The sequence below is a fragment of the Ostrea edulis genome, chromosome 7 (genome assembly GCF_947568905.1).
Source record: "Ostrea edulis chromosome 7, xbOstEdul1.1, whole genome shotgun sequence".
Lineage (NCBI taxonomy): Eukaryota > Metazoa > Mollusca > Bivalvia > Ostreida > Ostreidae > Ostrea > Ostrea edulis.
Genome location: NC_079170.1, coordinates 42,561,913 through 42,576,684, shown reverse-complemented (window position 1 = coordinate 42,576,684; position 14,772 = coordinate 42,561,913). Strand labels below are relative to the sequence as shown.

General features: G+C 34.7%; 1 protein-coding gene and 1 long non-coding RNA gene across 3 annotated transcripts; one reads left to right on the top strand and one right to left on the bottom strand.

Moving 5' to 3' along the window:
- Positions 1-1,789: 1,789 nt before the first annotated feature.
- Positions 1,790-3,363, top strand: LOC125656197 (uncharacterized). Of its 2 annotated transcripts, none has more exons than XR_007363053.2 (4): positions 1,790-1,857; positions 2,786-2,831; positions 2,920-3,032; positions 3,134-3,363. It is a non-coding gene; the product is annotated as an uncharacterized LOC125656197 (long non-coding RNA). The 2 variants fall into 2 exon arrangements; XR_007363052.2 differs by lacking the exon at positions 1,790-1,857 and adding an exon at positions 2,363-2,487.
- Positions 3,364-6,345: 2,982 nt separating this feature from the next.
- LOC130048153 (arginine/serine-rich coiled-coil protein 2-like) lies at positions 6,346-12,090 on the bottom strand. Its single transcript, XM_056144495.1, has 4 exons — positions 11,982-12,090; positions 9,410-9,578; positions 7,757-7,902; positions 6,346-7,366 (listed from the first exon to the last, which is right to left on the bottom strand). Exons 2-4 carry the CDS (start codon positions 9,552-9,554, stop codon positions 6,386-6,388), a joined length of 1,272 nt encoding a protein of 423 aa, XP_056000470.1. The 5' UTR covers positions 9,555-9,578; positions 11,982-12,090; the 3' UTR covers positions 6,346-6,385.
- Positions 12,091-14,772: the final 2,682 nt, after the last annotated feature.

Genomic DNA, 14,772 nt, shown 5'->3' with positions numbered 1-14,772 from the left:
TATTTATACCTATTTAGTCGGATAAATAACTGTAAAATAGTGTCAATGTAATGAATATAATTGAGTAAATCACGTAACCAAAGCAAAACATCAATTTAATCAGATTATCTAAAAACACTCAACACTAATGATGGTTGGTTGTTTATTGTTAAACGTCCCGTACAAGATTTTTACATCCATATGGAGACGTTATTAAGTTGATGAATTTTATTAAAAGATCAAAAATGGTTGAAAATGGAAATACGCCATAGTATCTTTTAATATATAATTAGCAACCATGGCAAACTTTGAACTTCAAATTGAAATTTGGGTTGGGATAAAGCTATTTGAATCCGGAGACGAGTTCATGCAAACCTACCTGATGTGGACGAAACTAAAGAGCAGGTTTTAATGATAAAGTACTCATCCGATCAAAATGGATCTCATTTGCTGTTGCAATTACTACTATAATCAAATCCTTGCTTATCTGATCCACCCGTCTTAAAGAAATTGGTTTCCTTTAATTATTCACTTAATTTGATAACCATATGACAACAGGAAAATGTAGTTTTCTTATTAAAATGTGACCTATTACCGTGGATGATTCGGATCGGCCTTGATTCAAATTTGAAAAGTTCCAACATTTCTGAATTTCGATCATTTCATTTCAATGTACAAAAACAATATCTGTCTAATATATATTGTTTTAAATGATTTGTTTCTTGGTGATAATAATTGTAGACTTACAAATATAAATAAATAACATAATTACCTTTCTTAGATATCGTTTATTTCAAATAATTAGAACGTCTATCGGAATCTTCAAGTCAGGTTTTATCGGATATTCACACCAGCATCAAATCACAGGAAAATTTGTTCTCCACAATCTTTCATTTGCAAATAAAACATTTTTTATGTCTCTTACTGTGTTATCCTCACTAGCAACAGCTCAATATTAAGATTTTTTTTGCTTTAACTGACAGAACATCAAGACGTACCACTGTGAGAATGCAATATGCCATTCAATAAACGTAACAAAGATTCAGAAACAAAGGAAATAACATTTTTCATTTTTAAAATCATAGCAGTCAATGTATAAATGAAATCTTGTATCACCCATTCGAATTGTGAAATTATACTTCGCGTGAACTGCTTTAACGAGCCATTAGTTAAATTAATTTTGGAGTAACAATCCAACTTAAACCATTTTAAGATTCACACTGAGTTCATGATATGCAATTTTGCACACGACACTGTATACTGCTATAGAGGTTTTGAATATGACAATGGATATTTGAAGAACGTGTGCATACATATATCATTATTTTGTGACGTGCGCAAAAGTCGTCGTCTGTGCATATACATGTAAATGGTAGGATTGAATCTGGTTTTAAAAAATTGCAGAAAACAGGTGCTCAGTGGAAATGTTATTGTCATATGAATGTAGGAAAAATTGCCGTTATCATATGGTGTGTAATGCAGTAAAATGCACAAATAATCTCTTCCTTCTTTAGAAGATGTATGATTATTTAAATGCTTTTTAAAAATCTTTCTTTAGCATATTTGTTAGTTTGTTATCCGTCGTTCCGGGTAATCCTTAACTATCGTTACCAGTCGCTGTATTAGGTTTAGGGAGTTGCGTTGCGCACGTTGACCTGCGGACTTTTCTTGAACCCTATACATTTTGCACATGGTATTGTTTACTTAATTGAATATTTGCACACTGAATAGTTGTATATCGTGTGCAAAAGAGTTATATATATATATATATATATATATATATATATATATATATATATATATATATATACCTTATTCATCTTGCCTTGAACACAAACACTCTTTGTGAAGCAGATTGTACAGCATTCCTAATCAAAGGTGTGTTTTTGTTTTTATCTTCGTGTTGTATACTGCTATACAATATTACACATCATAATTATTATGAATATTTGGAGAACTTGTGCATACACATACAATTATTCAGTTTTGAAAGGAAAAGTCGTTATTTGTGAATTTAGATGTAGTATATTGAATCTGGTTTAACATTTTTGCAGCAAAGATGTGCTTAACTGCATATTTTATTGTTATCTCAGTGTGAGAAAAATTTTCATTTATAATCTGCTGTTTAATGCAGTAAAATAAACAAATAATCTCTTTTTGATTTAGAAAAAGTATGATTTTTTAAAATAGTTTTACATTTAAAGAAACTATTTCTTTAACAAATGTGTTATTCTTATCCGTCGATCTCAAAGAAGATAAAATATCGTTACCAGTCGCTGTATTGTGTTTGATAAATTGTCTTGTGTTTGTTGACATGCGTTCTTTTCCTGAATCCGCCCCTTTAAACCTATACATTTTGCACACGGAACTCTATACTCAATCGATTATTTGCACACAGTACTGAATAGTTGTATATCGTGTGCAAACGAACTAAACATATTTTATTCATCTTGTTTTGAGCACAAACACCACTTTCCTCAAGGAATTATTTGCACTTCGTAATCAAAGGTAAATGTCTTTTCGCTATGTATTATCTTTGTGTTCAATTGGTGGAATAAGATGTAAAACTTATACGGTACCAATTTTGATGCACGAGATGCGCATTTCGACAAATAATGTCTCTTCAGTGATGCTCAATCGAAATTTTTGAAATCCGAAATAATAAACTTGGAAGAGCTATGTTAGGGAAAAACAGATACTAGACTAAATGTGAAATATATTGCTGACATACCACAATTAACAAAATTCTAGTGACTGAATCTTAATATCATTTTTATTGAAATTTGATTTTAAAAAATTCTTTCAGAATTCCACTTTAAGAAAAATGTCTGACCCATGCAACTGCCAAAAAAGTAAGTAATTATTAATTTTAATGATTAATCAAGTTACCGCTATCCATTGTACGACTGAATGTTCAATGAGATACATTTTTCTTTGTAGCGGGAAATTGTCAGTGTTCAGGCATCTGTCCCTCCACTGGGTGTAATTGTGCTTCTGGGTGTAAATGTGTAGCGGGCTGTAAATGTCCCGGATGTAAGATTGTAAATACAGTGGTAAGTTTTTACACAACGATTTATTTTCAATTTCTTACCGAAAAGATGAAATTCCGTTAAATTTCATAACTCTGTTTACAGTATATTTACACTCCTTTCAGCAGGTTTCTGCGCATACGGAATAGAGTGTATCCGACCTGACACGTGTAAATGTGCTACGGGGTGTAGCTGCAAATAGTGAATAAATGTTTGCATGAAAAGACATCATTCATTTGTTAATAGTGTACATAACAATAAATACATAATGTTGATCATTATCCAGATTTTCATATGTTTTTTTTTATACATTATGTGTTTTTGTTCATGAAATAAATAATTGAAATTAAAAGTTCAGAGTTGTTATGTGTTGTTATTTAAAGATACATGTGGTTGGCGCCAGTAGATAAAATATACTTGAAAAGTCAAACAATTGGAATTCAACCAGATTCTTCCTTGCTGAGTTCAATAAGAGAGTAAAAAATATTGAAAATTGTTGGTTGGTTTCTTGTATGATAATTAATGTCGCAATCAAGAATATTTTTTCGCTCAGTCATGTGGAGACGTCAGCATTGCCGATGAAGGGCTGCACAATTTAAGCTTATGCTCTGCACTTACGGCTTTTGAAGCAGGGATCGATCTCTTAGGTGCTTAAGTGCATATTTTATTGTAATTGAATGCAAAAGAAATTTTCGTTCATAATCTGCTGTTTAATGTTGCAACGATAACCTCTTTCTGCTTTTAAAGATGTATGAAATAGGGGTCAAAATACCTAAAAGGTACTGTCATGTGGTCCACTATTGGGCTATCTCATTTATGTAATAAAGAGAGTTTTGTGATGCATGTGTGCGTAAAAAAAACTTCAAAATATAGAGATAGTCCAAAGTTTAATCATGTATTTCTGATACCGTATTTTTCTTATATGTAAAACTTATACGGTACCAATTTTTATGCACCAGATGCGCATTTCGACAAATAATGTCTCTTCAGTGATACTCAACCGAAATGTTTGGAATCCGAAATAACAATGAAGTTTTAGAGCTATTATAGGGGAAAACAGTGTGGCCAAAAAAAAAAAAAATCGAGTCAAGTTCGTCTAAGGATAAGAGCTATGTGTGAAGGTGATAATCCTTAATTTTGAAATGAATTTCTAAATTTTATAACAGCAACTAAATATACATCCGTATTTTCAAGCTAGTAACGAAGTACTTAGCTACTGGGCTGTAGAGACCCTCGGGGACTAACAGTCCACCAGCAGAGGCCTCGACCCAGGGGTCATAATGTAAAACTTATACGGTACCTATTCTGATGCACCAGATGTGCATTTCGACAAATAATGTCTCTTCAGTGATGCTCAACCGAAATGTTTGGAATCCGAAATAACAATGAATTTTTAGAGCTATTATAGGGGAAAACAGTGTGCCAAAAAAGTGGAGTCAAATTCGTCTAAGGATAAGAGCTCTGCGTGAGGGAGATAATCCTTAATTTTGAAATGAATTTCTACAATTTCTTAGAACGTTACATGAATAAAAAATGTTTGACTATTTGAACTCTTTGCCTGTACCTCGACGAGATCACTCATGACAATAAATGGATGATTCCTTTCCAAACATGTAGGTAAAAGAGGTTTGTTTCTCGTCATGGATGAGTCAAGGAGAAAAACATCTGTTTCTACGATAGAAACTGGCTGTAGCACAGTTTCACAAAACGCTTTGAACATATTTCATATTGTGAGATTGATCACTGTTCGTTGTTTTCACCTTTCATTAAGAAGCCTTTTTATAATACAATAATAAGTCTTGGATTTTCTTAAGTAGGTTCATACCGACCCCGTACAATAATAGATAACAAGGAATAAAGGGTTTACCTACAGACATATACAAATAAAAATAAATTCTTTAAAAACTGTTTTATATATCAACTGTTTCATATTTAATGGATAAATTAAATGAATTAGGAAATATTTCTTTCATGATACCCCCTCCCCTATAATAAAAGAACTTTGAGGAAATTGTCGTTTATGAATTGGAGAAGGGATGATTACTTCCCTGAAAACATAATTCGGTTTAATGTCATATTTCTACGGTATAATATTAATAGCGTCTTCTCCAGAAAATTAATTAAGTGATCATATCTCTTAATTAATGCTGAGACATACATGTACATGTATATAACAAATATATCTCTGGTTAATGCAAATGACAAAATGACGTCCAACAGACTTTTTCTCACAGAGAAACTTTCAAAAACTGCAGTTGACTTTTGCAGAATACATGTTTTGGTAAACATCACTCATTAAGTACTTATCACTCTTAGGCAAGGTGTGTTGTGAAAGCTATCAATTGTTACAATGTATATATAGCATATTTAATGTTTGTTTCTTCGATGTAATTATTTGTACTTATATCAATATTCCTTTCGTGCTTGTACGGTAGCCTACAGTACAAAATAAGTAGGTTTGTGTGGGAACGGATGCAACTATACAAATCACTGTATGGTTAGAGGCCTGTACGGCATACATATATTTTGATTGATTAACTTTAGTCATGTTGTCTAGAACCGAAGGCTAAATTAGTCGCTACGATACTACGGCATATTTCTACAAGTTGTACGGCGGTAAAATTCAAATCTCTTCAAGGCGAAAATCAAGGTCACATTACTCATAATGTAATAATAGCGAAGAGTGTTAGAAATCTCCCACCACACTGGACAACCAAAACTTGTATTTCTGAAAAATCAACATACTATTTTACACTTACATCGCATGCTGTAGTGCAAAGAGTTCACCACATGAATAAATTTATATCATATTGCCTTGTTCAGTTCATTCACCTGACAGACTACAACTGAAAATGTTTCTAGTATTCTTCACCAGTGTGGGAGAGCAGAGAGATTAAGTAATATTGTTTATTGACTTTCCATTATCATTGGAATTATCCTGGCATGAGTGGCACTTCTGAGGATTCAGAAATAAATAAACAACCTCTATACTTTATACCCAACGTGGGTAGCTTACCAAAGCGAGTCAACAAATTATGGATCTGAATGAATTGCTGTTTTGGAAGATAAAATTACGTGAAAGAATCCGGAAAAATACAATAATGGTATAATTTGAAAATTCAAGGTCGAAACGAAGTTAGATGAGTTGTACGATGAATTACTGTTTTAGACAACAAAACCACGTGAACGAATCCGTAACAATACAATATTGGTACGATTTAGAAACACAAGGTGGATACTCAAGGCCGAAACAAAGTAATTGTACTTGAATGACCGTTTTCCAAGACAAAATTTACATTCTCGTATAAAAGCGACAAAATCAGCAAAAACATTCTGCTCTCGATATGCCTTTGGTTTTTATTTGTTAACTACATGTACTATTTGAAAACCATTAAAACAATTTTTTCTGTTTTGTACCCCCACCGCCTTCTGTGAACCCGTCCTCTCCTCTGACTCCGTCCTTTTCTGTAAACCCGCCTTTTCCCGTAATTCCACCTTCTTTGAACCCGTTCTCTTCTGCGACTCTGTCTTCTTTTCAATTCCCTTCGTCTACCCCGCGATCTGGATCTTGTATCCCTGTATCGATCTCGAACGTATTTTCTTTGTTTTCTCCGTCTTCTTAGTTTCCGGTCATGTGACTTTCTATACATTTTCCTGAATTTTCTGTAATTCCGCCTTCTGTAATTCCGCCTTCTTCTCTGAACCCGTCCTCTTCTGCGACTCTCTCTTCTTTTCAATCCCCTTCGTCTACCCCGCGATCTGGGTCTTGTATTCCTGTATCGATCTCGAACGTATTTTCTTTGTTTTCTCCCTCTCCGTCTTCTTATTTTCCGGTCATGTGACTTTCTATACATTTTCCTGAATTTTCTGTAATTCCGCCTTCTGTAATTCTGCCTTCTTCTCTGAACCCGTCCTCTTCTGCGACTCTCTCTTCTTTTCAATCCCCTTCGTCTACCCCGCGATCTGGATCCTGTATTCCTGTATCGATCTCGAACGTAATTTCTTTGTTTTCTCCCTCTCCGTCTTCTTAGTTTCCGGTCATGTGACTTTCTATACATTTTCCTGAATTTTCTGTAATTCCGCCTTCTGTAATTCCGCCTTCTTCTCTGAACCCGTCCTCTTCTGCGACTCTGTCTTCTATTCAATCCCCTTCGTCTACCCCGCGATCTGGATCTTGTATTACTGTATCGATTTCGAACGTATTTTCTTTGTTTTCTCCGTCTTCTTAGTTTCCGGTCATGTGACTTTCTATTAATTTTCCTTAATTTTCGCCACATTCGTCTTGATGTTCTTCGCCTATAATTTATCCTGCAACGCCTCCAATTGCATCTTCGATCTGTATATCGCAAAGGATGTTTCTACGTAAAAGAAGACATTTACTGACAATATCAGTAGTTTCAAAAATACCCGTTAATTATATGGCGTCATAAGCAGTTGCGGATCCAGAGTCGGCGGGCCGAGCCACCAGCTCCCCCTTTCACAAATATGATTGATATCTCATAGAAATGTCCAACACTTTAAAATATACAGTCTTATTTTGTCAGAACTCAAGAGCTTTAAGTTCGCCTCCTAAATTCCCACCATGGCTTCTTCCTGGACCCATCCGAGGGCTTTAAGACAGTCCCCCAGATCCCCAGCCTTTTACCCCCCTCTTCAGAAATTTCTGGACCTGCCACTGATAAGGAATATTGAACTTCATTTATCTAATAATATTATATGTATTCGACAAAGAATTGATAATTGCTTACAAATATGACACCTCTGGGCTTTAAGCTGGAAAAGATCGTCGCTGCGTAATCAGCACCACCCTTCATGCTGTATCTGTTGACGCCTTGCTCGCTTACCAGTAGCTGCTGAGCTTTTCTCAGTTCCGTGAGTTTCGCCATAGTTCTCTCTGGTAAGAATAATGACGGCGTTTACATGCATATGTTTTCTCTTCAGTGAAAATATAAGGTTAATTCTAGGATGTCAACAAGTACTCGACTATCGCTTTTTCATAGTCGAGCACTCGTTAAAAATAGCTTTTTAGTAGTATTTATAAAAGTCTAACGCTTTTTTTTGTTTGTTTGTTTTAGTGTGTAAACTATTTTGTCCAATTTTAACCAATAATGTCGACCAAATTATTTTTAAACAGAAATAATTAAATCGTACATTGCGCATACATTGGAAAGATCTTAGGGGCCTAAATATGATTGTTTCTTTTTATGTCTAAGTGCATTTTGATTGTTGCTTGTACAACATTTCAATGTCAAAATAATTTCCGTTTATCTACTTCTCTGTCACAATTCGGTGAATGATTCAGTTGGAACTAGACCCCAGTTGATTGATTATGGGTATAGTATCATGTGTAACCACACACTCTCAAAGGTTGGGTTAATTTCCTTGGGAACGGCGCACTCAAAAAAATTCTCAGATAAAAGCTTGCTCTAGGTTTATTTCGCATAAAAAAAATAATGAAATGAAGTCATTAACATAAATAATAAATTATAGTAAATGTCTGTCTTATATTTCATGTTGATTTACTTTTCATGCTATCCGTGAAAGTGAAATAGTATACATATGAATTTCTTATTCTCGTCCTGAAGCTAGTACATATATATCTGAAGGCCGAAAGACTCGGAGTGTGAAGGAATATTAAGCCATGCAGTTCCAAAGCAACAGAAAGAAAATTTGGACTGTGTTTACCATAATCTCAGCGAGATTGGTCGAGGCTGAATATTTGGACTGACGCCTCAGTCCAAATATCCAGCCTCGACGAATCTCGCTGACATTATATTTACCAATATTTTTAACAACCCGGAGTACAGTATTCTATTCAAGATTGCTTGATTGATCGTATATTATTTAACGTCCCACTCGAGAATATTTCACTCATATGGAGACGTCATCACCATTGCCGGTGAAAGGCTGCAAAATCTAGGACTATGCTCGGCGCTTGCAGTCTTTGAACAGGGAGGGATCTTTACTGAACCACACCTGCTGTGACACTGGACCTCAGTTTTTGTGGTCTTATCCGAAAGACCGTCCTTAAGTCGCCTCTTACGACAAGCAAGGGGGTATTAAGGACCTATTCTAACCTAGCTGCAGAACGGTGCACAAGTATAGTAGAAAAAATGTACTAGGAATTTTTTGATATAAAATTCATGAAATGAAGATGCAAGAATATAGCGATTTAAGGCCCCAACCGTGCGCATGTTTTTATGCGCCGTAACTTTAAGGTTTTTATAAGGGGTGGATCTGTAGCTCTCTGATCTGTCCCAATATTTTTTCTGCAGCTAATTCTAACCCGGATCCCCAAAGGACTTCTATTCAAGAGATACGGTTATAAGACTTATTGGTTGACATGGTAACAAATGTATTTACACTCGATTTTTTCTTTAAAATAAATGAAATTTCTGTACCTAGGTAGTTGTAGAATCTGTGGTCCAAAGCGAAGTCCGTACGACCTGGTGAGTACAATCGCGGTGAAATGATCAAACCATCAGATCGATAGAAGGCCACACATGACAGAGCAGCAAGAATAAAGACGATGCATTTCTCCTGCATTTTGACAAAGCCCTTGGCTGTTCACTGTATATAATAGAACAATTTTAGAAGAATTTTTTTTAGATCATAAACAAAACATGGGTAATTATTTTGTTTCATTTATTTTAAGCAAATCATTTTCCATTTACATTAATCTTTAGAATATGTGTATGATAATGGGTTTTTTTTTTTCAGGAAATAAATAAATGTATTCTGAGAGAAGTTTCTAAAAATATTTTAATATACACAGTATGACCATTATTAATGGGGTTAAGATTCATTGTCTAAGATATTCTACATTTGATCGGGTGATATTGGGGAAATCAAAATAGACCAACTTATTCATTATTTTCGATATAAATTTCATCAGAGGAATATGGATTAAAATCCAATATCTTATACACATACATGTATTATAAGGCATTATGTTAGTTAATTGATAGCGTATGTGCCTAATTCTTGAATGTAGTTGCGATGTGACACTGTGTGTGTACCGGTGTTGTAACATAGACTTTTCCCCTGCATAGATTTTCCCCCGGAAAAACGGGCCCGGGATAGATTTCCCCCATAGGGAGAAAAAGCGCCCCAGCATATAAGTTCCCCCTATGTAGAAAGTCAGTATAGAGTTTCCCCCTGGGCGGAAAAAAACCTCCCTGGTATAGAATTTTCCCCCTCCTGTTTCCGGATTACGATATTCATAAAATAAACGATTTTTTTTTTAGACGTTAAAGTTGGGTTTACACGCTGAAAACTTTGAATTGCATATACTAAATACGATATGCTTCTCAAAAGACTTTAACGATGGTCGTTATCATTAGGATTTTTCGTAAAAAGTCGACTAAAAGATATACAAAATATCTGAAAAGTAAAATAGATGCACTGTATAGATTTAAGCAATTTAATTTTCCCGTTTAATAAAATTTTAAATTCTAAATTAAAAAAACCCCATTAACTTCTTCCCAACTTCACTATTTCAAATGTTAGATACTAGTAAATAACGGCAAAGACTTAAGATGTCTGGATGAATTTTTGATATACCATTACACTATTTGAATAATTTCCTTAAAAAAACATACGATGATGATTGAGATACACAAGACCCTGCTCAAAATTAAAAAAATTAAAAAAATAAAAATTCCTGGGTCTAGATAAGCAAGGGAATTCTAGTAATAGAACAGGAAACGATACATAACTCACATGTAAGAAGGGGGGGGGCATGCTGTCATTTAGGGGGAAATTCTATACTGGGATGGCTTTTCCTAGGGGCAAAATTGGGCCCGGGTTAATTCTTCCAAGGGGGAAATTCTATGCCAGACCCATCTTTCCGGGGCGAATGTCTATCCCGGGCCCGTTTTTCCGGGGGGAAAGTCTATGCGGCGGGGTGGGGGATTGTATGCTACGACACCGGCATATATTTATATATGTCTTATTCTGGATTTTTTCTCTCCTTTCTATCATGAATTCATATTTGAATACTATTTTATATTTGTTTTGTGCTGTGATTTTTTTTATTATGTATTCACGTATTTGGTTACTAATTTTAATTACTAATTTTATGTTTTGTATATGTTTTAATGCAGGACCACAATGAAAACTAACTGTATGCTAATTTGTATCATCATGGATAAATAAAGGCTATTATTATTATTTATTATTATTATCATGTTGTAACATCGATTTTTTTGGGCTTTGAACCAAGAAGTCATTTATTGATGTAAAAGTGATATAACTTAAAAAAATTTTTTGGTATTCTGTTTCAGAGTGCTCAGGAAACAAAAGTTTATTTGTCCAACGTTTTGTAATATTACCTTTTCCTAGACACAATAAAACAAATTGCACTGTTTTATTATACAAAGGACAGAATATTATATACTATAGATATACTATATATACAGAAAGATATATAAAATGTTATACATGTATTATTTTCGTCAATAATATTTTACTAGAAAGCATTGTAAGAATTTCACGTATTTCAACACATAAACATATAGTACTAGAATGATGTGTATTCTTTTAGTGGATAAATCTTATAAATGTTTTCTTCATTTACATCATCATTCACGAATTACATACCCCCACAGAAAAGTGAACATATATTGTTTAGATTTGCATTCTGAAATACATTTCACACATACAATGTGGCAAATCTGACTACTGAGATTTTTCGGGGTTTTTTTTCTTTAGAGTGTGAAACATCGTATTTAGGTTTTTTGTCGTCATTTTCAGAATCAAAAAATTATTTTCCTTTTAAATTCACTAAGGGGTGGGATACAGAGTTTATAAGAAATCTTTTTTTTTGGTCTATAATATAATATGCCTTGTACCCCATGCAATTACATCAATACAAATAGAACGCCCAACCTACTCTTGTAAACATTTATCGGTATTGCTATCAATATACTGTTACTCAAATTTACAGAAGGACAATGTTGTAATAGAGCTCACCTTCATTCTTGTTAACTGGAAGGACAAGAACAGCAGGTTTGACGTCCAAACGAGGACGCTAAAGAGGCAATCGCGTGTCATCATACATGTTGTCACACAAGTTGAGACAAATCCGAAACATATTGTGGTTTCAAGTTTTCAATCAATATGAATTAAACAAACTCGTTCTATTTTCTAAAACATCTGAAAAACACGCAAGATGTTTATCTTTGTGGAAGTGCTAATATTGAAAAATACTAGTATTCTTAAATCCACGGAAGAATATGAACAATTCAAGTTACGAAGAATGACAAAACCCTGCAGAAACCACGTTTTGTGTAAGAGGATGATTGATGAAAATAATACAAATGATTTTTTGAAAATATATATTCTCTAGATGCTCAAGTATCACAAAGTATCGTGCTTTGTATGGGCAGGTAACTCTGTACTTTCCAATAGAATACACATTATGCGCTACAGAAAGCAATGGGCAATTTGTCAATTATCTTTTCGCAAGCGGTACATGATATATTAAAAAAATCATCACAATTTTTATGAACTACACCTGTAGTACTGTAAAGAAAGAAAGATTTTCATTTATAGGCTATCTCTTTTTCTTTTCTTTTTTTTGACAGGATAAATTGCTTATTCCAATTTTGCATGATTCTTAGCTATTGTTGAATATCATATCATCACTACTGTAATGTCACAGCAATATTATATCATCACTACTGTAATGTCACAGCAATATTATATCATCACTACTGACTGTAATGTCACAACAATATCTTATCATCACTACTGCAATATCATAACAATATCATATCACCACAACAACATCATATCCAGTGGCGGATTTAAGGGGGGCGCAGCCGGCGCCCCCCCCCCACCCTTAAATTTTCAAATTTAAGGTACATCGTGGTATCTTGTTTAGAAAAATGTACCAAACGATAAAAGAAGCAATAATTTCTTCCACTCCCGGAGAAATAAATAACAAAATCTTTTGATTTCTTGAAATACTTTATTGGGAGAACTTAATTTTTTCCAAAACCCCTTAAAATTTGGGTCATTTTTATTAATTTCACCTTATAAAAAATGATAGAAAATATTACAAATGACTAAATAGGAGACATATTTCAAGCTCTATAAAACCTATAAAATCCAGGGTCTCAAGGCGGTCCCCAGACTCCCTACCTCATCAAGTGGCGCCCCCTGTAATCACAATTCCTGGATCCGCCCTGTAACTCTTCAGTATTCAGACCTCTGTCCCTCCACTTAGTTCAGAATATACATGTGAATCCGACTTTAAATGCCAGTGGTCACTCTTTTACAGAACTTACAATCAATTAACTTGTATCACTATGCTTACAATATGTCTTTAATCCTTTCAACAGATTCTTCCGCACACGGAATAGGATGTACCGGACCTGCCACATGCAAATGGGTGGTTCGATAGTTGGATATTGTTTCACGTCCCGCACGAAAATTTTTCACAGATATGGAGACGTCACCATTGCCGATGAAGGGCTGCAAAATTTGCTCGGCGTTTACGGCCTTTGAGCATTGTGGGATCTTTATCGTGCCACAACTGCTGGTTTCTGCGATCTCATCCGAAGGGCCGTCCCATTTAGTCGCCTCTCACGACAAACAAGGGACACTGAGGACCTATTATAACCCGGATCCCGATGGAATGTGGTGCTGGTTGTAGCTGCAAATAGTGAATTAATTGTCGCATGAAAAGGCAATATTCATCTGTATATAGACAACAATACCCGCATAACATTGACATCCTGATCTTCATGGTTTAGTTACATTACGTGATTTTGTTCAGGAAATAAACAAATTACAAGTAGAGAGTTCTAATGTGTTGTAAAGATTCATGTGGTTGGTACGAGCGATGAAATATACTTAAAAATGAAATAATTGAGAGAAAATCGTTTGTTTTTTCTTCCTGAGTTCCATAAAGAGCTCAAAATTGTCGGAAATATTGATTGATTGATTGAATATTGCTTAACGTCTCGATCGAGAATTTTTCACTCATATGGAGAGGTCACCAATGCCGGTGAAGGGCTTCAAATTTAGGCCTATGCTCGTCGCTTACGGCCATTGAGCAGTGAGGGTTCTTTAGCGTGCCATACCCACTGTGACATGGGGGATACGTTTTTAAGGCATCTCCGAGGACCCGTGACATTCACACCTGATGCCGAGCGTTTGGCGATGGAACTATCACTACCTGTTTTAACGACTTAGGTCTGTCGCGGATCTTTACCGTGCCACACCTTCTGTGACAAGGGACCTCGGTTTTTGAGGTCTCATCCGAAGGACCGCCCCATTTGGTCACCTCTTACGACAACCAAGGGGTACTGAGGACCTATTCTAACCCGGATCCCAACAGGATTTGTCGAAAATAAAAATACATCATACGATTTGCAAATCAATAATTAGAAACATAGCGGACTTTGCACGTTGAATTCATATTATGGCTGAGTCAAATTTCTTTGAATCTGGGAACGACTTCATACAAAACTACGTGATGAGGATTACAATAAGGAGAAGCTTCATTGAAAAAGTATACTTATCCCAATCAAAATCGATATCTATCGCTGTATAGTAAACACTAAGGTAATCAGACTGTTGCTTATCTGATGCACCTGTCATTAACAATTTAATTGCTTGAAACATTCATTTTATTTAGGTAGCAATTTTCTTTACGTCATTTGATTATTCAGACTGAATTGACTATATTCAATTTGTATACGACACTGTATACTGCTATATATAAACATTTTGAACATGACAATGAATATTTGAA